The 20106-nt window shown below is 29.7% G+C and overlaps 1 protein-coding gene across 20 annotated transcripts in view; it reads right to left on the bottom strand.

Moving 5' to 3' along the window:
• Nucleotides 1–20106, bottom strand: part of LOC145260330 (echinoderm microtubule-associated protein-like 2) — a 488936-nt gene that overhangs the window by 44346 nt on the left and 424484 nt on the right. For all 20 annotated transcript variants that reach the window (XM_080118228.1, XM_080118235.1, XM_080118233.1 and 17 more), the window contains 3 exons: nt 6374–6475; nt 5151–5252; nt 2364–2498 (listed from right to left, as the gene is read on the bottom strand). In XM_080118228.1, the coding sequence (XP_079974354.1) occupies nt 2364–2498; nt 5151–5252; nt 6374–6475 (339 nt within the window). The remainder of the gene's footprint in view (nt 1–2363; nt 2499–5150; nt 5253–6373; nt 6476–20106) is intronic.

Genomic DNA, 20106 nt, shown 5'->3' with positions numbered 1-20106 from the left:
CTGTCTTCCTTGAATCTCTTATGCCATTCAAAAACTGCTTGATTCATGCAAAATAGTCTAAAAGCAATATGAAGCATTTCATAAGTTTCTGTGACATTTTTTTCCAAATTTAAAACAGAATTTTATTTCATATCGTTTTTCTAAAGTGTCCTCACGTCCAGATTGCATTTTTGAAATTCATCAGCTATGACAATCAGGATTTTGTAGGGTGTATTCGAATTCCTGCTGTAGCTGTTCATTTGTACCAGAAATCAAAAATTTGTCAGTCATCTCATAAGATATATAGCAATAACATACTGAATTTTCAAGAGTCTACAACAATTTTAAATGCTTGTACAAAAAAAAAAAAAAAAAAAATGGAAACTTTAAAGCACCTCACGTGTGATACTTATCTAAACTAGCAGGACCTGTGGAAATTCCATTCATATGTAATATATTGATGTTTTAATTCTTGCAGATTTTGTATATCTTATTATAGAGTCAATGTTCTATCGATTGTTCTATATAATAAAGTTGCGATTTCAAAAATAAAAAATATATCCATATGACTTGAGTGCATTAGCTTGAATCGAAACTGCAATAAAAACTTATGAATATATATATACATATATACCTAGTTCCTTCAGCCATAATTGAAACGAAACCAAGACTTAAGATTTCTTGATAAAATTATTTATCAAAAAATAGATTATTGGAGTGCTATCAGTTATAATCGAAACCAAAACTTATGAAGAATTCTTGGTAAAATTATTTATGTCAAGAAATGGAAGTACATAACAATTAAACGACTCGGATGTAAGCGTGACACAAAAAATAACACCCGCTATCGTATTAATATATAGATGTCCAAGTACATATGCGTGTGCACATCCATACACATGGATCAAAACAGGCACATTGAAATACATGCATGCTTTCACACACACACACACACACACACACACACACACACACACACACACACGAGGGAAACCATAAGTTAGGAAAAATAATCAAATTTAACTGACCTACTCATAATTTTAAATTTCTTCAAATGAACCCAATCCAACCCGGGAGTCACACTTGTTAGAAAAATAGACCTTCAGAACATTTCACTATCCGAGAGAAACACTGAAATGGCTTCTCTAAACCAACTTCTATCACCAAATATCTGATGAGGACATTAGAAACGCACCAAACATTCAAAGTGAAAATGAAAATATTAAATAAAGTAAAAGATTAACAAAAATGTGTTAGTGGCTACTTCTTTAATTACACATTTTTCTCTTGTTGGAATCACTATATCCCTCACATATATACACACGCACACATACATACACGGCTATACTTACAGATATGTATATAAAATTCTTTTTCTTTATTCGTTTATGTTAAATTTTATAGTAGACACCAATTTTTGTCAGCTTTTCGCAAATTTAGTTTAGGTCTATCAGATTGAATATTTCATTTAATTTTGAGTTTTTATATTTTTGATGGATTGGTTTTAGATCTAAACAGCTTGTTAGAAAGTGGTTCACGAAAGATTCCAAAACTTGGTACACAAAATGGGGCTTCATTCTTCTCAAGGAGGTAGGAAAATTTTCACAATATTTTTTCTTTTCTGTTGATTTTTTTTTTTAGTAACGATTTTTTTTTTGTATGATTTTATAGTTTATTATTGGGAAAATTATTCCAGTAATTTTGCCATTTATTTTGTGTGGAAATCTTGATGCTTCTTTCCATGTGTGTTGGATTTTGAAATTTGAGTTAATAGAATTGTGGAGCTGATTTTGCAGCCATGTAAGTCTTTGTATGTCAATGCGGTTGTGTATCGGCAAATAACGATTTTTTTTTGTTGTTATTTAGTTGTTGGAATTTAATGAGTACTTTTGATGTCAGGATTGTTTTATTTTTAGAATTACTGCCATGGCAAATTGTGAATCAGTAAAAATGTACTTGAAATTTTGTTAAACGATTAGGTCGAGGGCTGGGTTTATGGCATACATATCTGCACTGAAAACTGAGCTTATAATACGACTAGAGTAACTGAGAATCATATAACTAGAGCTCTTAACATATAATCCTAGTTATTCAGAAAAAACAAAAACTCTACTTCATCTAAAAGACACTTGAATTTTTTTTTCAGCCCTATTTCAAAAATAGACACATTTATGGTATTAAAAAATTAGTAAACATTTACAAAGAGGCCTCATCAGTGCATAATTCTTCATAGTCAGGCTGAAAAATCAAGATGCATAGAATATTCATTTAATGTATACATATTTTCTATACGGTATATTAATATAGAAATTATATAAGTACATGCATTAATCATAGAAAATAAATACTCTATTATTGCAAATGGTATAAAAATTTTTACTTACATCAAATATTCCCATCTTCTTCGTAAGAGCACCGCCTTCCAAGGACCAGAAAGAAATATGTCCTTTACCACATGTCACAATGGTATTTCTTTCAGATGGATGAAATTCAGCTGACAATACTGTTTCAGTAGAACTCTGCAGAGAAAAAGAAGGTGAGGAGATATACACAAATGTGTGTGTGTGGGGGGGGGGGGGTAAGAGAAAGTGAAAACAAATTTATAACATTTTCGTTCCAAAATTTCATTTTTAACAAAAATTAGGTATGCAATCGTTTCAGAGGCAATGAAGAAATTTTATTTTTATTGATCCCAATGTCTTGCGCACATTTTACAAATAGAAATTAAACAAAAAAGAAAACATTTTTATTTTATTTGAGACAATATCAATCAATTAATACATAGGAGTTTTACCCCTCAATGAGGAACCCCTCCATGGACTTTAGCCATCTATCTGTCCCAAGCTAACCGCTGCCATGTGGGACTTATGTATTGTATCAGGTCATCCCTCCATCTCGTTCTTGATCTTTTCTTTGGCCTCTTATGTTCACGAGGTGTTCATTTCGTTGTCCTGATGGACCATCTGTTGTGATATTGACGGGCTACGTACCTGGCCCATCTTTGTTTGGAGCTTTTGATGGCAGTATAGGTGTCAATAACTCTTGTTTGTTGGCAGATCCAGATGTTTGTCTTTCTGTCTTGTAGACAAGATTATCCTCTCCATCTTCCTTTGCCAAGATTTCACTTTAGCGAGATGTCAGGGCCCAGATTTCACTACTATAAATCATCACAGGTAATACATATTCATTGAAGATCTTCCCTTTGATTGACATATTTACTTTTCACCTTCTCATATTTTCCACTTTTTGAAAAGCTGCCCATTCCAGTAAGACAATATATAGATATATATCACAAATTCTTGTAGTTAAAAAGAACATGTCCTGTTTATTAGAAGAATTATAAATTTATGTACAAGAATAATTATATATTATTGAAATGGTTTCTGCATGCAATTGAAGGGATATCTTTATTGTGGGTGTTGCAATATTTGTTCCCTCAAAGTTAGGAGATTCTATTTATAAACGCTGCTGATAGAAACTGACGAATAAAATTCACGTTCTGTCAATCAGAAACCAGAATTGCTCCATAAAAATTAAATCTTTTTAGCATTCCAGCACATAATTAATTCAGTGTATGTAAATATACCAGAAGATGTAATTCACTCATATTTCATATATTTTTTTATGAATCTTACATGCGTTCCATTGAATAGTGGAAGGCCAGCAAACAACTCAGAAATAAATGTTCCATGGAAAACAGTTGGAAATTAAAAAATTTTTTCCTTGGAATATAAAATGATTTGGGGAAGAAAAGGAAATAGAGATATTTTAAATTCACAAAAACATAACACTTATTGCAGTATTCAGAGCCCCCACCCTTAATTGAATTCCAAGCACACACACACGTGTATGTATGTATATATATATAATTCGTTGAAAACAAAAATGAAGGATGGAGAAGGGAGTTTCGCTGCTTGTAATACATACATAAAAGCACATATCCTTTGTTATTTACATTTGTATTTTGTGTCTGGAGATTAGCCATTTTGGAAAATCTTAAGATATAGTTGAATCGTGTTCAAATGGTTATGAAAAAGAGATACATCATATAATAAAAAACATGTCTTGGTTAATGTGGAATATATATTATATTTAAAATGGAGATGGAGAGACCTAGAGGCTTGACGTTTCGCCCATCTCATGCGAGCTTCCTCAAGAGGGATGGTCAATATCATTGACCATCCCTCCTGGGAAAGCCGACATAAGACAGACAAAACTTGCAGCCTCTAGGTCGCTCCACCTCCATTTTAAATTTCATATCGTAGGAATGTATCCATTTTAATAATTATATATATATATATATATATATATATATATATATATAGTATGCAACAAATATATCCATTATAAATTTTCTCATCATAACAGATGCTAAAAGCTTAATTTCTTGTTATTTTTTTGGAGTTTCATTTTCTTTTTTCATTTTCTACCAGCAAAAAAAAAAAAAAAGAGAGGGGGGGGGGGGTATTTACTATTAAGAATTTGTATTTTTTTCATAAATCTCCAAAGTTTATAAAACAAAACGCTTTGTAAATAAAACTTTAGAAACGTAGCTTCTTGTCCAGAATTCCCCATATAGTAAAAAAAATTTTTTTAATCCATATGATGTACAGATCCATGACAAAATGAAAATATCCTAAAAATAACAAATTGATCAAATAGTTTTATTTTCATAAAGAAATTCATTTTCATTCTTGGAAATTTGTAAGCATTACAACATAAACATAGTATGATGTAGTGTTGATCTCAATTGTTTTTGTAAATATTTTCAAAATTGCAAATGAGAATCACTCCTCAAATACTCCTTTTGATTTTTTTTTCAAAAAAAAAAAAAAAAAAAAAAAAAAAAAAAACTTGATTAATATACATGATTTTTGGAATATATTTTTGTTTCATCACAAGTACATAATTTAGACTTTTCTTCATTTTCATTTTTTATATTGGGGATGTTCTGGATAAAAACTAAAATGTGTGTATAAAAAATGTACTTATAAATAAAACTATACTTTTTAAGTTATAAGTAGAATTTTTTTTATATAGATAAAACCTTATTTTTAAAATCATAAGTTTCAAAACAAGTACCATCACCCACCCCGGGTAATATCTTAAAACAAAAATTCCACACCAAATAAATGTTTTAATAAAGATCATTCGTTCGTTTTGTTTCTTACTTTGGTTTCTGTGACTTTGTGAGCTTTTTCTTTGCTGATGTCCCACACAGAGATCACGTGCTCATTGGCCTCATCCACTGCCACAAGATGTTGTCCTCCATCCTGTACAAAAATAAAAAGACAAACTTCATGACACTAAATTGTGATCTTTTTTGAACCAAGAACAACAGAAACTATGATGAAAATTCTGCTTAATTAACAATGTTAAAAATTTATGGAATTTTCCATTAGCAATTAGAATCAGGACTACATGTCAAGATATTGCACCACAAAAGAGGAAGTCAGCAATAATATGTCACTGATAAATTAGATCTTATGTTTCCAAATTTCTTAGATAAAGGACGAAGAGTTCAATCCTCAGTATGGCCGACAATAATACAATTGCAAATTACTTAGGACTTCTACTTAGTCTTGGTTGATAGAACGAGATTTTACCCCCATGGATTAAATAAAAGGTTCCATTTGAAATTCCATACAGATTCTTATGTTCGATAAGATATGCCTGAAGAAGGCCAGAGGTTACATCGACTGACACATTGTGAAAATAACTCAAATTGATTATTTTTTTCAGGACTGCAAATAATGGAATCAGCTACAAACCCTGACCACATGACAGTAACACTAGCAAGCCACAAGCAATCAAAATAAAGGATCCAGAAGCTGACTTGGCTCTATTGCCCTTATTTAAAGAAATGTTCTGAACCTTTTTTGCATTGTATAATATTTCGGGAAAATTTTCCTTCATCAGATATGTACATCTTCGACTTTAGCTCAAAATATGCATAATTATTTAGTTCATATTAATTTTTTTTTTTTTTTTAAATTACGTTCACCCCTAACAAGGCATATCACCACTTGGACACAAGGGACTACTATTTGGGACCATATTATGGTCAGATTAACAAGATGCTGGTTTACATTACATTTGAACTTCTGCATATCAGTACAGTCATGGAAGCAGGTAGCAAGAAGGGAATTCCAAAGTCTAGCTCTTCAAGGGAAGAAACTACTATGTGTTTAAAATTGAACATCATTTTTTCGTACTGCAACCATTTTTTTTTTTAAGTTTGCATGCTTAAACGTTTCAGCCATTTCATTTTCTTTTATTAAATTCATTAAATTCTGTTATTAAAATAAAAATTTTCATGTAACTATTTGAGGAAAAAAAAAAAAAAAAAGTAGTTATCCTTGTATTTTAAAATCATTACAGTAAAAATACTTACAAGCTTGGAGAAGGACACGCAGCACACTGCCCTCTCGAAGTCACCAATCCCGATAACCATCAGGGTGGTAAGACGAACAGACTCCCAAATCCGAATATGAGGCTACAAAGATTTAAAGTAAAAGAAAAGTGATAAAAAAAAAAATTAATGCAGTTTTATTTGCAAAAGAAAATATTTCAGACTTCAGTCATTTTTATTAAATGGAGTTTTACAAAACACATTTTACCTTTTCACTTAATAAATTTTCTGGTGCAAGTCTACAATTCAACTTTAAAAAAATTATGATACATGAACCCATCATGGAACAAAAAATTCATATTCCAATAGTCATGTAAATTGATCAAGTAGTGTTTTATTCGAACAAAACCATTTTTTAAACAATTTTAAGCGATTAATATAAACTCATTAACATTACAAGGTCAATGGATTATTGTGGAGTTATCTACCTTCGTTTTTATTTGAAGATGGTGCTGTAAGAATTCCTTTTTGCTTAGTCATAAAATTTTATTCGAGTTAAAAATCTAACTTCTTGATCAATTTATCTGACTCTTGGAATATGAAATAGTCGTTCTGTAACAGGTAAGTACATTATAAAAATTTTGCCATATTTTCTGTCTTTATTTAGGCTTTTCAAAACAAAAAAAATGACTAAACTCTTTAAACCCATAATATACTTACTCTTCAATGTGTGAGATATACTTTTAGAGAATAAAAATCGTAGCAATAGTATTATATAAGTTACAAACATAAAATTTAGGGTAAACAGAAGAAATATCAACAAGTTTTTTATTAACACAGGATCATGACTTGGCCAAATTGAATGCATTTAGGTTGAAATATCAAATCAAGACCCTATCTTAATATGGTGTTCAAATTAGCTTTTTTGACCTTTTTCCTCTTTATCCACGTCTAACCTATATATTACCTTCAATAAATTTATTGAAAGTATGTTATTTTTTTTTTTTTATTAAAATGTTTTAAAAGCCAAATTTTCCTTTTAAAAGATATAAACAAAAAATCTGTCTCAGAAAAAGTAAAACATTTAAAAAAAAAAAAATTTCCATGTTCTAAACGCATTAGATATTTTGAATTCTAACGGCTATGGTTCATTCGAAAAAGAATAAAATTTTCAAAATGCATGAAATGTCTTTAAATATTGTACTTTTATTTAATTTCTTCAAATCAATCATCCTGAGGAAGTCTTGAAATAAAGACAATGTTGTTGAATATATCATTTTCTTTTTCAATCACATTAAAATATTTTCATTAGATATACATATATGTATATATATATATATATATTATAAAAATGAAAACTATATTAAATATTAAAATCAATGGGAAAAAACTTTAAAAAAAAAAAACAATGTTTAACATTAACGACAAAGCTAATTTAAGTATGCATCTGAAATTTAAAAAGAAAAAAAAAAGCTAATAATCAGAAAGATAATACAGTATTTTTACATCATATTAATGGTGGTGGTAGTAGTAGTATTTAATTTTGAATTGTGTGATACACCCAAGAATGCTCCTAACCTGAGCAATAATTTGGAACTTGTGTTTATTATTAGTAGTAACAATTTAAATCATTTGGATCTAAAATCTCAGCAAATACATCTTCAGCAATTGAAAACTGCTACCAGCACAAATTTGGTACAATTCTGTCACCCCAAGAGGGTTTTATGTCAAATTTGAGAATGTTTGGCGCACATACATATTCAAATTATTATTAATAGTAGTAATATAAGTTTGGAACTTCCAAGATAACCCAGGATTCGATATTTTTGAATTCCCGCAATATAAAAAAAATAAAGAATAATCTCCATGACAAAATGAAAATATATTAAAAAAAAAAAAAAAAGAAAAAAAAGTAACTCGATCAAATAGTCTCATTTTTTTTTTATAAAGAAATTCATAGGCATTACAATACCTTATAAAATAAAGAAATTCATAGGCATTACAATATAAATCTTGCAAAGTTGAATTATTGTAGAGTTACATCCATTGTTTTTAAATATATTTTTAAAATGTCAGACAAAACTATCACCCCTCTCTATGCTCATAAAATTTTATTTCTTTATTTCAAAATGAAACTATTTTGTCATTTTTTAAATATATTTTCGTTTTGCCATGGGTATGTACACCATACAGACTTTCCTTTATTTTCGTTTTTTAATAGTTAGGTTAGACACAATGTCAGGTGTTAAGTTGAAAAGCTAATGTACTACGATTAGAGCATTCTAGCCTACAAAAAATTTCTGAGCTCTCCTGTCGATATTCCTTGATAGGGATGCCCCCGGAATACTACCTAGTTGCCACAAAGATGCTAGGTGTTGGTTTATGAATGTAATAACTTTATACTCTATACTGGATTTGAATATTAATTACTTGAAATGAATTAAGGTATAATTATGATAAAATTAAGGTATCACTTCTGGAGGAGGAACCCCTCCCTGATTTCTGTCCATTTTATTGGTGATGGTCATGAATGGGGTATTGCCATACATCAAGGTACAATTATCACAATATCATGAATATTAATTACCTGTCACGAATGACAAGAACCTGTGTTCCAAAACCAGTTAAGTATGAAATAAATTCTATTGTAGACTCAGATTTATGCTTTTTGGAAAGAGTAAAAATGAAATGCCAAAGCAGGTACCCAAGCATACACCAAAGTCCTGACCTTAACCTTTGATCTTGAAAAATAGTGTGCACCATCCTTCGGTTGGACAACATCATGTCAGGTTTGGTCATGATTGGTCCACTGGTGTCGGCTGTAGAAGAGTTGTACACACAGACACACAGGAACGCTACTACTTTATATATAGATTTTCTTTGCTAATTCCCAAATCCACAGGCTGGAAATATGTTTATGTGGTGGCTGTAGTTAAATTAATTTGATTTTCTTATTTCATTCTAAGTGGGGAAGAAGCATTCTACAGGATTCCAGACATTCACCCACTATCTCATACATTCCAACTGAGAGTTGGTTGGTTGTTTTACGGCATATCAACCCTTTTCGCGTTATTTAATGCCGAATCCAAAGATTTTGAAGAAACATTTTTTAATAGAATATATTTGTTGTTTTCAAGTCGGTTTCTATTTAACCCATAGTTGGAACCCTAACAGGTACTACCACTCCGGGTCAGAGTGGACCTGGGAGCAATGGTAATTAAAAGGTGGCTCCACACTCCCCAAAGCCCGCAAACTGGCGCCTCACCACTGGATATAGTTTAAGGTCATATCCAGGACCCCCAACAGAGATCTAAGATTCTAACCGTCCCTTTTAGTGCAATTGTTTGTATCTTGCATTTGTTTCACCAGGTATATTTTCTAGGTAGATTTTGAAATTCTTTTTCAAAGGTCCAGTTGCTCCCATAATTACTAGAATGATGGAGATCTTCCGAAGATTACAGTTTTTCATGTCTTAAGACGTTAGTATTTCGTAATTTTTTGCCCCCCCCCCCACCTCTCTCAGCTCTGTTTAACCAAGTATTATTCACGACACTAACTTCTAAGGTTGCTTCTTTTTCGCTCTCTTGTTTCATATCACAATGTCAGGTTTAAAAAGTGTTTTTAAGGTACGCAGCTTTAGGAATTGCAAAATCAGTTTCCCCACAGTTGATATGCGATACTATTTGGAAATAAACGCACATTGAAAAAAAAAAAAAAAATCACTCAATAAATTGTCTGAAAAGCAGAAACAATATTTAATAAAGAATTAATTTGTTTTATAAACGGATTTAAGATTGAACTATATGCACAGAATAGGAAATGTGTGGTGTGAACCCATTGAATGGATTAATATTTTCAATCAAAATATCACGTGTAGGAGGATTGGTGCTGAGGGTGCTTGGGTCGACAAATGTTAATGGGAAGTGTCACAATCAAAATGCAGAAATACATGGAGGATTTGTTGTATTGAAATATTTAATTCGTTTACAATTATAGAATCTATTGAACTACTTATTCATTGGATCAGTATTTGTTTGTTTATGTATTAAATATTTATTAAAATATTTTGAAATTAAAAAAATACTTCCTATCTCTTCATTTTTAATAAAATTAGTTGCCATTTATAAAAAATGAGTTCGAAATATTGTTACACCTTCTGGTTCTCACCGCTTGATATATAATACATACATATATAATTGCAGAGATGAATATAAATATTAGTGTTGGGACGATTAATCAGAAGCTGAAATCAGAACATTTAGTGCTATCAGAATCGGTATAGGAATTGGAGAAATCTGTGCCTATTTTCCAATGCCCAAAACAATTCTTTTTTATTTTCTATGTTTAAAACTTAACTTTCTATGACTTGTATTAATGATAAATATTTATGGATTTTATACAACTAGTAAAAATAAAATCTATAGGTCACATATAAGAGTATTTATACATTTGTGAAAATATATATCGACACATTACATGGGTTTTTACGGCAATCCCCCTGCCCTCCCCCCAAAAAAGAAAGCAACTATATTAGGGAAATTTAAAAATAATCAGAATCGAATTTGGTAATTGTATCGCAATCAAGGAAAAATATTTGAACCGTCCCATCACTAATAAATATTTTAAAAATTGGAATCAATCAAGAATCAAAAACTCAATATACTAGAGCAATTAAAGAAATAAGAAAAATAGATGAAAATAAATTTAATAAATTAGTAAAAAAATGCACCATGGTTAGCATACTTTTATTTTTTTTACTAACGTTTATCTTCTGATGAAAAGAACATATCTTTGAAAATCCATGGATTAAGGATTTTCATTATTTGAATTTGATGAATCAATAACTATTGTATAATTTATTAAATTTTATTTTCATAATCTATTTTTCCTATTTCTTGTGTGTATGTGTATATATATATATATATATATATATTATATAAATTTTTATTTTGATTCAGAATTCCCCTTATATTAAGAACAAAAATAAAGAAACATCTGTATGATGTATGTGCCTGTGATAAAATGAAAATATATTTAAAAAAAAAATCAGATTGATCAAGCAGTTTTATTTTTAAATAGGAAAATCAAATCTTATACCAATATGGCCAGAAACAAAGGGAGATCATTCAATAGTTCATATTTTCTAGATTTATGTTGTAATACCTACCAATTCTCATTAGTTGCTTAAAAATGATTTTCTTTATAAAAAAATAAAACTATTTGATCAATTTACAACCCTTTTCATTTCATTATGGGTGTGTGCATCAAAGATTCTTTATTTTTTAATATAAGGGGAATTTGACAAAGTTTTTTGTATCTTATTCAATAAAATAAAGAAACACATGAAAACAAAAACTCTTAGGCAACTTGATATAGTTTTAAAAGAAAAAAAGGAATCAATAAAAAACATGATATACAAAATGGTTGACGTTTTGTTAGTTGGGTAGCAGAAGGGGAGCAATGTAATCAAATGTTAAGACTGATTAAAAACCCCAACCATTTTGAAGCTCGTTTGTTATGAAATTAATGCCAGCTAAAACTTTACGATTTCAGCCAAGAAAAAAACAGTTGCCCGATTGTGAAAAATGTAAATTCATATATTCGGATAAAAAAAAAAAAAAAAAGATTTTGAAAATTAAGACAAATTATACCAATAGATTCACTTTTTAAAATGTAGCTGAAAAATTAAATATTTATTACAAATTTGAAAAATTGTTTTGTATGAAGTGTGTTCAAGAATTGGAAGAGTAATCAAATTTTATAAATTTTATTTTCAATCCTCTCATGATATTCTTAATCATTCAACACATTAACCCTTATCTGCGAGTGGCTTTTGACCTCGTCAGTAAAAAAAAAAAAATAAACAAATACATTTTTAGCAATAAAGAAAAAAAGTTATTAAAGAAAATGTTAAGCAATATTAACAAACAGGAAAAATATTGATGTTTTATCTTTATGACAATGTAACCAAATCAAAATTTCTTAAAGTCAATTTAAAAAAAATGACCTAATGAAGATATGGAGGTAACAAAATTTTAAGAAAAGAATTATCAATATTTTTCACATTGTTGAATATTTTTAGCAAAACAATGTCTTCTACAGACATTTTTATATAAAAAAAAATCATTTTTCTTCTTCATAATGTTAAAAGCAAACATAAATGAGCCATGTTCGGCTTTAAATGTCCAACTGAACGTTGCAATTAAATGATATTTAAGATTCTTGCATTTTACTGCTTTAATAGCATATTAATTTTGACCCCATCTTTCAATTTTGATCCAACCTGTCAATTTTGATTCCATATTTAATAGACTGAAAACTTAATGTTTTCTGATTTTATGGTTCAGAATTAAAAAATTTTTTTTTAGATGTGGATCGATACTTTGCGATTGTTTGGATTATTAGGATTACTATTCTCATTTTGATTAGAGTCATGGGGCAATGGATAAAGGTGGTAAGTGTCAATCAATTGTAAGTAACAATTTTTTGGAAGTTGAAGATTCAATTTCCACTAAAAAGAATTAAATTATTACTTTGTCATAAAGACTGAATGAAAACAAAAAGTTTAGTTTGAAATTCCTTATAAGTTACAGAGTGTGAAAAAATGCATCTGAGGTTTAGAGATTAAACTGTGAAAATAACCACAATGAAAATAATAGTCCAAATAATTCGAGCATTCTGATTGGTTCATTCATTAAAAGAAAAAAAGTTATTAGATTTCCCTTCCAAGGGAATTGACAAATCAATTTCAAATTCCATTGATCATGGTTTTCATGCTAAGTCTGAATTCAGGAAGGAAAAAAGCCAATTCTCATACAAGTTATGTTGACTAGTGTGACTGAATCAAGAAAGAAAAAAGGAAGTGACCTTTGTATCCATCTATTATTTAAAAAAAGCCTTTCTTAACATGGGGAGGAAAGTAAAGTGAGCCCCTCCCTATGTTATAAGCTTTTCTAAAGCTAGTTATTTATAAAAAAACATTCTTAACATGGGGAGAGAGGGGCTCATTTGACCTATTTTGTACTTTCATTTAACAAAATATACCATAAAAATAATCAAGTTTTCATGTAATGTTTTTTATGTTAAAACACAAAACCAGTTAAAAAAAAAATTGTTCGACTTTTGTGAATTTTGAAATACTTCCTTAGTAATGCATACTTTTCCTATTCCATTTTTGTCACCCAATCATGTTTCTGTTTGTGTATAAACAACAAAGTATAACAAAGTTACCAGAAGTTTTAATAGTATATAGATTAATTGATGTTTTCGTACAAAACAAAAAATCTAATACAAGAATGCTAACTGGATTGTTTTATGCTAATTTAATATTATCTATAAAAGTAAAAATGTGTGCGTGTGTGAGGACACTTCTCAACCTATATATTCAACAAATTTTTGATCTACAGACTTAAAACTTGGTATATAGGATATACAGATATGTGGAAAACTTTAATTGGTTTTCATCCAGATTTCAAATGGCTGCTAAGGGATCAAAATTGAAAATTTGATGTTTGGAGGTTCATTGTACTTTTATCTATTTATCAACTATTTCACGAGGTTTGTAAACACTTTTTAAAGTCTGTCAAGCTGGTCTACTGGCTATCATACTTGACTCACTGTCTTTAGGTTTTGGTTTCAATCTCAGTTTAAGTATATTTTTTTTTTTCATTTTTTAAAAAAAACAACTTTTATACCAGGCAACACTGGGTACATCTAGTACATTATAAAAATAAACACAACCAGATTAGACTGGTCCAAATCATTTGAATGACCCTTGCTCCCTACTAGAACTAACTAGCACAACCACCATCTATTCATCATAAAGCATTTTGTTTAAATATTTCATCAATAACCTTGGGTCTAGTTTCTTCTCTTAGAAAAAAAAAAAAAAACAGATACTTATGCAGTATAAGAACCATGCCATCATCAAAATCGTCAGGGTGGTTTACAGAATGACGTTGAAATGCTGGACAACTTAATCCTAATACAAAAAAAAAAAAAAAAAAAAATCAAAAGGAAACATTTGTATGTTATCATTGGCTTATACATTTTTTTCCAATTCATTTTTCATTAATTCTTCCTATTTACAGAAATCATATACTTTTTCATTGAAAAAAAAAAAAAAAAAAGTGAAATTTTCATTTGACACCTTCCAGCATTTTCGGTAAACTGCCTGGATGATTATAGCTCGATTCTTATACTGAAAAGAATTGGAAATCTATTTTAAAACTCATTTAAAAATAAAATTATAGAAACGATAAAAGTATTTAGAAATTTGTATGTATATTTTTTTGAGATCAACTTAAAATATGACTATTTTGTTTCTATGTTTCTAAATTTTTATGATGAAGACATTAATGAATAGAAGTAATAATGGCATAGTGCATAGTATACCTTGTAAAATTCATTTGTTGTAGTTACTTCTTGAGGTTGAAAGTTTAATCCTCAGTGTGGGTGATACTCAAAATTGTTAATTACTTAGGACTTCTACACAGTCATAGCTGACGAACGAGAGCAAGCTACTCCCATGAATTAAATAAAGGGTTCCATTCAAAATCTGTGCAAATTCAAGTTTGAAAAAGATTCCTCGGTTCAACAAAGTACATATCGACCAAAATTGTGAAAATAAAACTCAAAATGAAAACAGTAGCCCAAAGAACCCAAATAATACGCACTATGTTGTTAAATTTAAACAGCAAGACGAAACACTGCTAGCTGTAAAAATTACCTAATAACTCGTACGTGGGGTATCTATTATTTCTAGTGACTGAAAAAAAGTCTTAATATATATATATATATATATATATATATATATATATATCACATCACACACTAGCTGAACCTACCCGACACTGTCCAGGATGCAGTAAAGTCATTTTAGTTTTTTATTTGTTTGCAAATTCTTAAACTTGAGGTAAAAAAAACTATTACATTCTTCATTTTAAAATGACTTTAGCATATAAAGAGTCGATGGTGTCACACACACACCCAGAGCCCAACTAATATGTATGTAGTGTTGGAGTCTGTGTTTTTGTTTGAAGTTATTTTTTATTTAATTTTGTTTTTATACTTATGAACTTGTGTGCCCATCACCGATAGTTACAAAAAAAAAAAAAAAAATGACAACATAACCAGACTTAGAACGACAAAAGGAAAATTCATGGCACACAATGTTGGGGGGGGGGGGTTGTCACACATGTACCCAGACTTCAACATACATATATATATATATATATATAGAACGTATCAGAGTCAGCATTATCCTGTGTTTTCTTTATTTTTTATTTTGATATACTTGTGAACTCATGCGCACCCTCGCTACAACTGCATAAAAGACAACAACACGGCCAGAACCAAAACAAGAGAATAAAAAATAAAAACCAACACCACACAATGTTGGGGGCATCGAGTGGGGGGGATATGTGACGTCACAGGGAGTTGAGCAGCGAGTTGTCTATCGACTTTAGCTTTCCATAGCAAATATTTAATCAAAATGCTTTATTGATTACACTGATACAAGTTTCTCGATTTAGAGAAAGGATTTGAAAAATTAGTAAAAACTTGTAAAAAGAGTTCATTCGTTTGTAGGTCATTAATGTGATCGCATCTTTTAATATAAATGTTAAGTCGTATGAACTTGAAAGAACGGGTTGTTTGAAGACTAAGCATGTAACATGCCCAAACAGGTCAATTATTGAGATAAAAAGAAAAAAAAAATGTCCGCTTGTCAGTTATAAACAGCTTATTCTTTCTAGAATAATTGATAAAGCTGAAGTGGACTCAAAGAGAATGGGAAAATCAGACAAGACTAATCAGAATTAAGTCAAGCCTTATACAAAATCCGAACATTGCTGGAGACTATTTATAAACGAGAACTGATTAACAATTTTGTATGTTATAAAATCAGCAGCAGCATCCACCACCCTATGATAAAGAGAAAGTTGTGTTTGTTTGGACACATTATATATATATATCTCCATCCCATTATATAAAACTGCCTGATGAAGGGAAAACATTTCTTTTCCATAATAAGACTACTTTACAGAAATCGTTCCAGACAAGATATGAAGCCACTTAATGTAAGGAACTAACAAAAACAATAGATGATTATCGCAAAGACAGGAGATACCTATTGACCTTAGTCTTGAAAATACCAAGGCTATAGATAGGAGGAAAACAATCAGCAGAAAGAGATTCACAAGCCTGTAGTTCTTGGAAAGAAGCTATTGGAATAGGAAACTAAATTAAAATGAGGTATCAAAACAGTGAATTGATGGAGACCACTAGACCAACAAGTCAAACAAGCTGGAACAAAAGAAGCCGGGAATAAACATATGCCATAATAGTATTCATAGTAAAGACTGAGACTAGCAACATCACGTCTGTGAGAAAGAGGTTGCAAAGAATGGATGGGGCCAATAAGATTGCAGAAGTTTCTGCATCTTATCAAGATCCCTCAAATGGAAGACGAGATTCATCAATCCAAATTTGACAACAGTTCTCCATCCATGACTGATAGTGGGTTAGGGTTAGTAAATTTGTAGAAATTGAAAACAGCCTCAGTTTTTATTTTTCTCGCATCTTTCTATGCAAATTGATACATTTTTTTCTTTTTTCTTTAAATGATGATTTTTCGTTTTAGATTTTCAATTTTAATCGATAATGTCTGATTTAGCATCTTATTTTAAGGTCTTGTTGCCACTTACCTTCTAACAATTAAAAAAAATTAAGGTAAAATCAATAAAAAAAAAAAAACAAGGTTGGTGGGGTTTTTTTCTTGATGAGAGCGGGGGGGGGGTATCTAAATTACTTTTTTTTTTCAAGTTCAGTTCTATCCTATTGAAATTTACAAAAGACTGGCATTGGAAAGTAAATAGCAAGTAAGACAACCCCTACTTACCAAAAATCAAATTATACATAAAAAAATACTGATGTAATTCTATGTCATGAATATTAATGCAAACATTGGTGAAGCAAAATTTTAATTTTCAATAATTTTTAACAGAGGGTGTACTTTTAATATAACATCAAGTTCCTTTATATAAAACTAGCAGGGTGGAGGGGCCTGACGTTGCCCGGTCATAAAAATATGTTTAAATATATTTTAATTCATGCAGATTTTGTATTTATTATTAAAAAGTCAATTCTCTATTGAATATTGTATTGTACCTAATATATAGTACTAATTTATATAAAAAAAAAGAAAAAAAAAAAAGCGACTTTGGTGCCATCAGTTAAAATCGAAACAAAACATTTAGTGCTCCAGCCACATTCCCTACCATTTGCGCTATTGACAAAGAGATTAAAAATTAAACCACTTCAAGCTATGAAGGAATTTATGCAGGCACAAAAAGTAATAGAAATATGTCGGCAGGTTGAAAAACACTTTACCTTGCTGACATTTCTGTATGCGTTATTTATCCATCCAAAGATTTTAATTGATATAAACCATTGTTGGTGTATGATTATTATTTCATGTTAATTTAAGAGTTCATCGGTTAAATATTTTCACACTTAAATCTACCGTTTATTTTTTAATAGTTATAGATATATCTACCAGGAATTATTTAACAAAAACAAAACAAAAATTGGCTTACAAAAAAATCCAAAAACGTTTTTAGACATTTTTACAAAAGGTCAAGGTAAATAACTAATGACACGATTATTTTTCTTTAATGTATAAGAATATTCTGTCACCTATGACAGAAGACTTCTACCCAGTCATGGCTGACAGAACAAGAACATGCTACTCATAGATTAAATAAAGGATTTTGCTTCAAATTTCATGCAGATTCCCGAGTTTGACAAGATATACCTGATAAGGTCAGAAGTTAAATTGTACGAAACATTATGGGAATAACAATCAAGATAAGAACAGTAGTCCGAATTATCCAAAGTTTAATTAATTTCTTAAAAAAAAAAAAAAATTCCTGAAAATCAAATATTTGTCACTAGACATCCAGTTATGCTTCTCAGCTGCACCATGAAGTGGTCTGTAGTACAGAATGCCTTTGGTTACATGCACAACCTTGATAGGTACACCAAAAATTAAATTAGTTTGCTGCAGAAAAACAACAATGGTGTCCAATTTATTGCACACTAATACATTGGCTCAAACATCTAATTATCAAAATGGTTTTGACTATTGAAGCAATCATTCAAAAAATTGTACTTAGAAAAAAAAAAAAAAGATTCAGTAATTTGAAAAAGTAATATTTTTTTTTTAACTTCATGAAAGAACAACCTCAAAATGCACTCCTAAAATTCTGTGGTTAAACATCAAACTTTACTAACGATTTTCAAAGCATTTTGATTCCATCTAAAACAGCTAAAGAAATAAACAATGGCAAAGGGCAGAAATAAGGCAAGCTTCGCTCCCCCCCTTAAGCAGGTCTCTCAGCTTAAAGCAGGTTCAAGATGAACAAAAAAAAAAAAACAGAATGACGATAGTCTGCTAGAATAGCATCATTGGAACATGCACAAAAATCATTTGTGCGTTGTTAAGCATTAAGCAAAAGTTGTTAACAGATTCAATCTTTTGGATTGGAAAGCAGTTTGAACGCAGCGGCCGAATAAATGGAAGAAACAATCGTGAAACATTAAGAGTTTACAAGTTTTATCATCGTGTTTGATTTAACGTCTGTTTTATATGTAAAACAGGTGTTAGACAACTTTTAGAAATGGAGTTATAAACAAACCTATCCTGGTTTTTTAATCATTCTTTCATTCAAATCAATCTTCACTTTCGTTCATGCTATACTATCGACGTTGAACACCCCAAAAGTGTTAGGAAAACAAAAAAACAACAAAAAAAAAAAAAAACAACGAAGTTTATCAGCAGAACAAAGGTATAAGAAGTTGTACAGTAATGCACACAAAGGAACTAGAATGGAATTGTTAACCAAGGTGTGGCAGTGAATGAGAACAAATGACTGAACAATGGAAGTAAAAAAAAAAAAAAAAAAAAAAAAAAAAAAAAAAAAGGAAATAAGTTAATCAGCAGAACAATAGATAGGAAGTTGTTCATCAAGGAACACAAAAAACTAAAATGGAATTGTTAAGATGTGGCAGAACAAAGCTTCACTTCAGTAACAAAAAAAGGGAAAATTATGGATATATATTTTAAAAACAGACGTCTGTGGTTGACCTATAATTTTATTTATAGACTAGCTGAGACAACAAGCATTGCTTGTAAAAAAAAAAATAAATAAATAAAAAAACAATAAAAATCATTAATACCAGTAGTAAATAAAATTTCTGTTAACATCAGAAAGCTAGGCAGTAAATATAATTCCTATTTATAATTTGCAATTTAGTTCCTTTATATTTATTTACATAAAATTGTATTAACATAAATATTTATATAATACATACATTAGACAAATATATTTTGTGCTTTGGAATTTTTAAAATGAAGATGGATAATATTTAATTCAAAATTCTGTCCAAGTTTCTAAGTTTTAGAAGAATGTTCCCTAAGAACCTTCTAATCGAACTTGGGAACTTGGATGGAATTTCAGAATTCCCAAGTTTGAAAAGATACACACTGAAAAGATGAAAGGTCGCATCATCCGAAATATTTCAAATGTAACAAAAAAAAAAAAAAAAAAAAAAAAAAAAGCAAGAATGGTAATCTAAATAATCCAAATATTTGTTTAAAATTTATCAAAAATAAAATCAGCATCAATTATGGATAAAAACCTATGAAAATATTTTCCTTTTTGTTTACGTTGAAATGCTGAAATAATGTCAGTTTTTGTAGATGCGTTACTCTT

The sequence above is a fragment of the Euprymna scolopes genome, chromosome 36 (genome assembly GCF_053919585.1).
Source record: "Euprymna scolopes isolate OS-2025 chromosome 36, ASM5391958v1, whole genome shotgun sequence".
NCBI lineage: Eukaryota > Metazoa > Mollusca > Cephalopoda > Sepiida > Sepiolidae > Euprymna > Euprymna scolopes.
The sequence above is the reverse complement of the archived record's forward strand: the minus strand, read 5'-3'. Positions and strand labels throughout refer to the sequence as shown.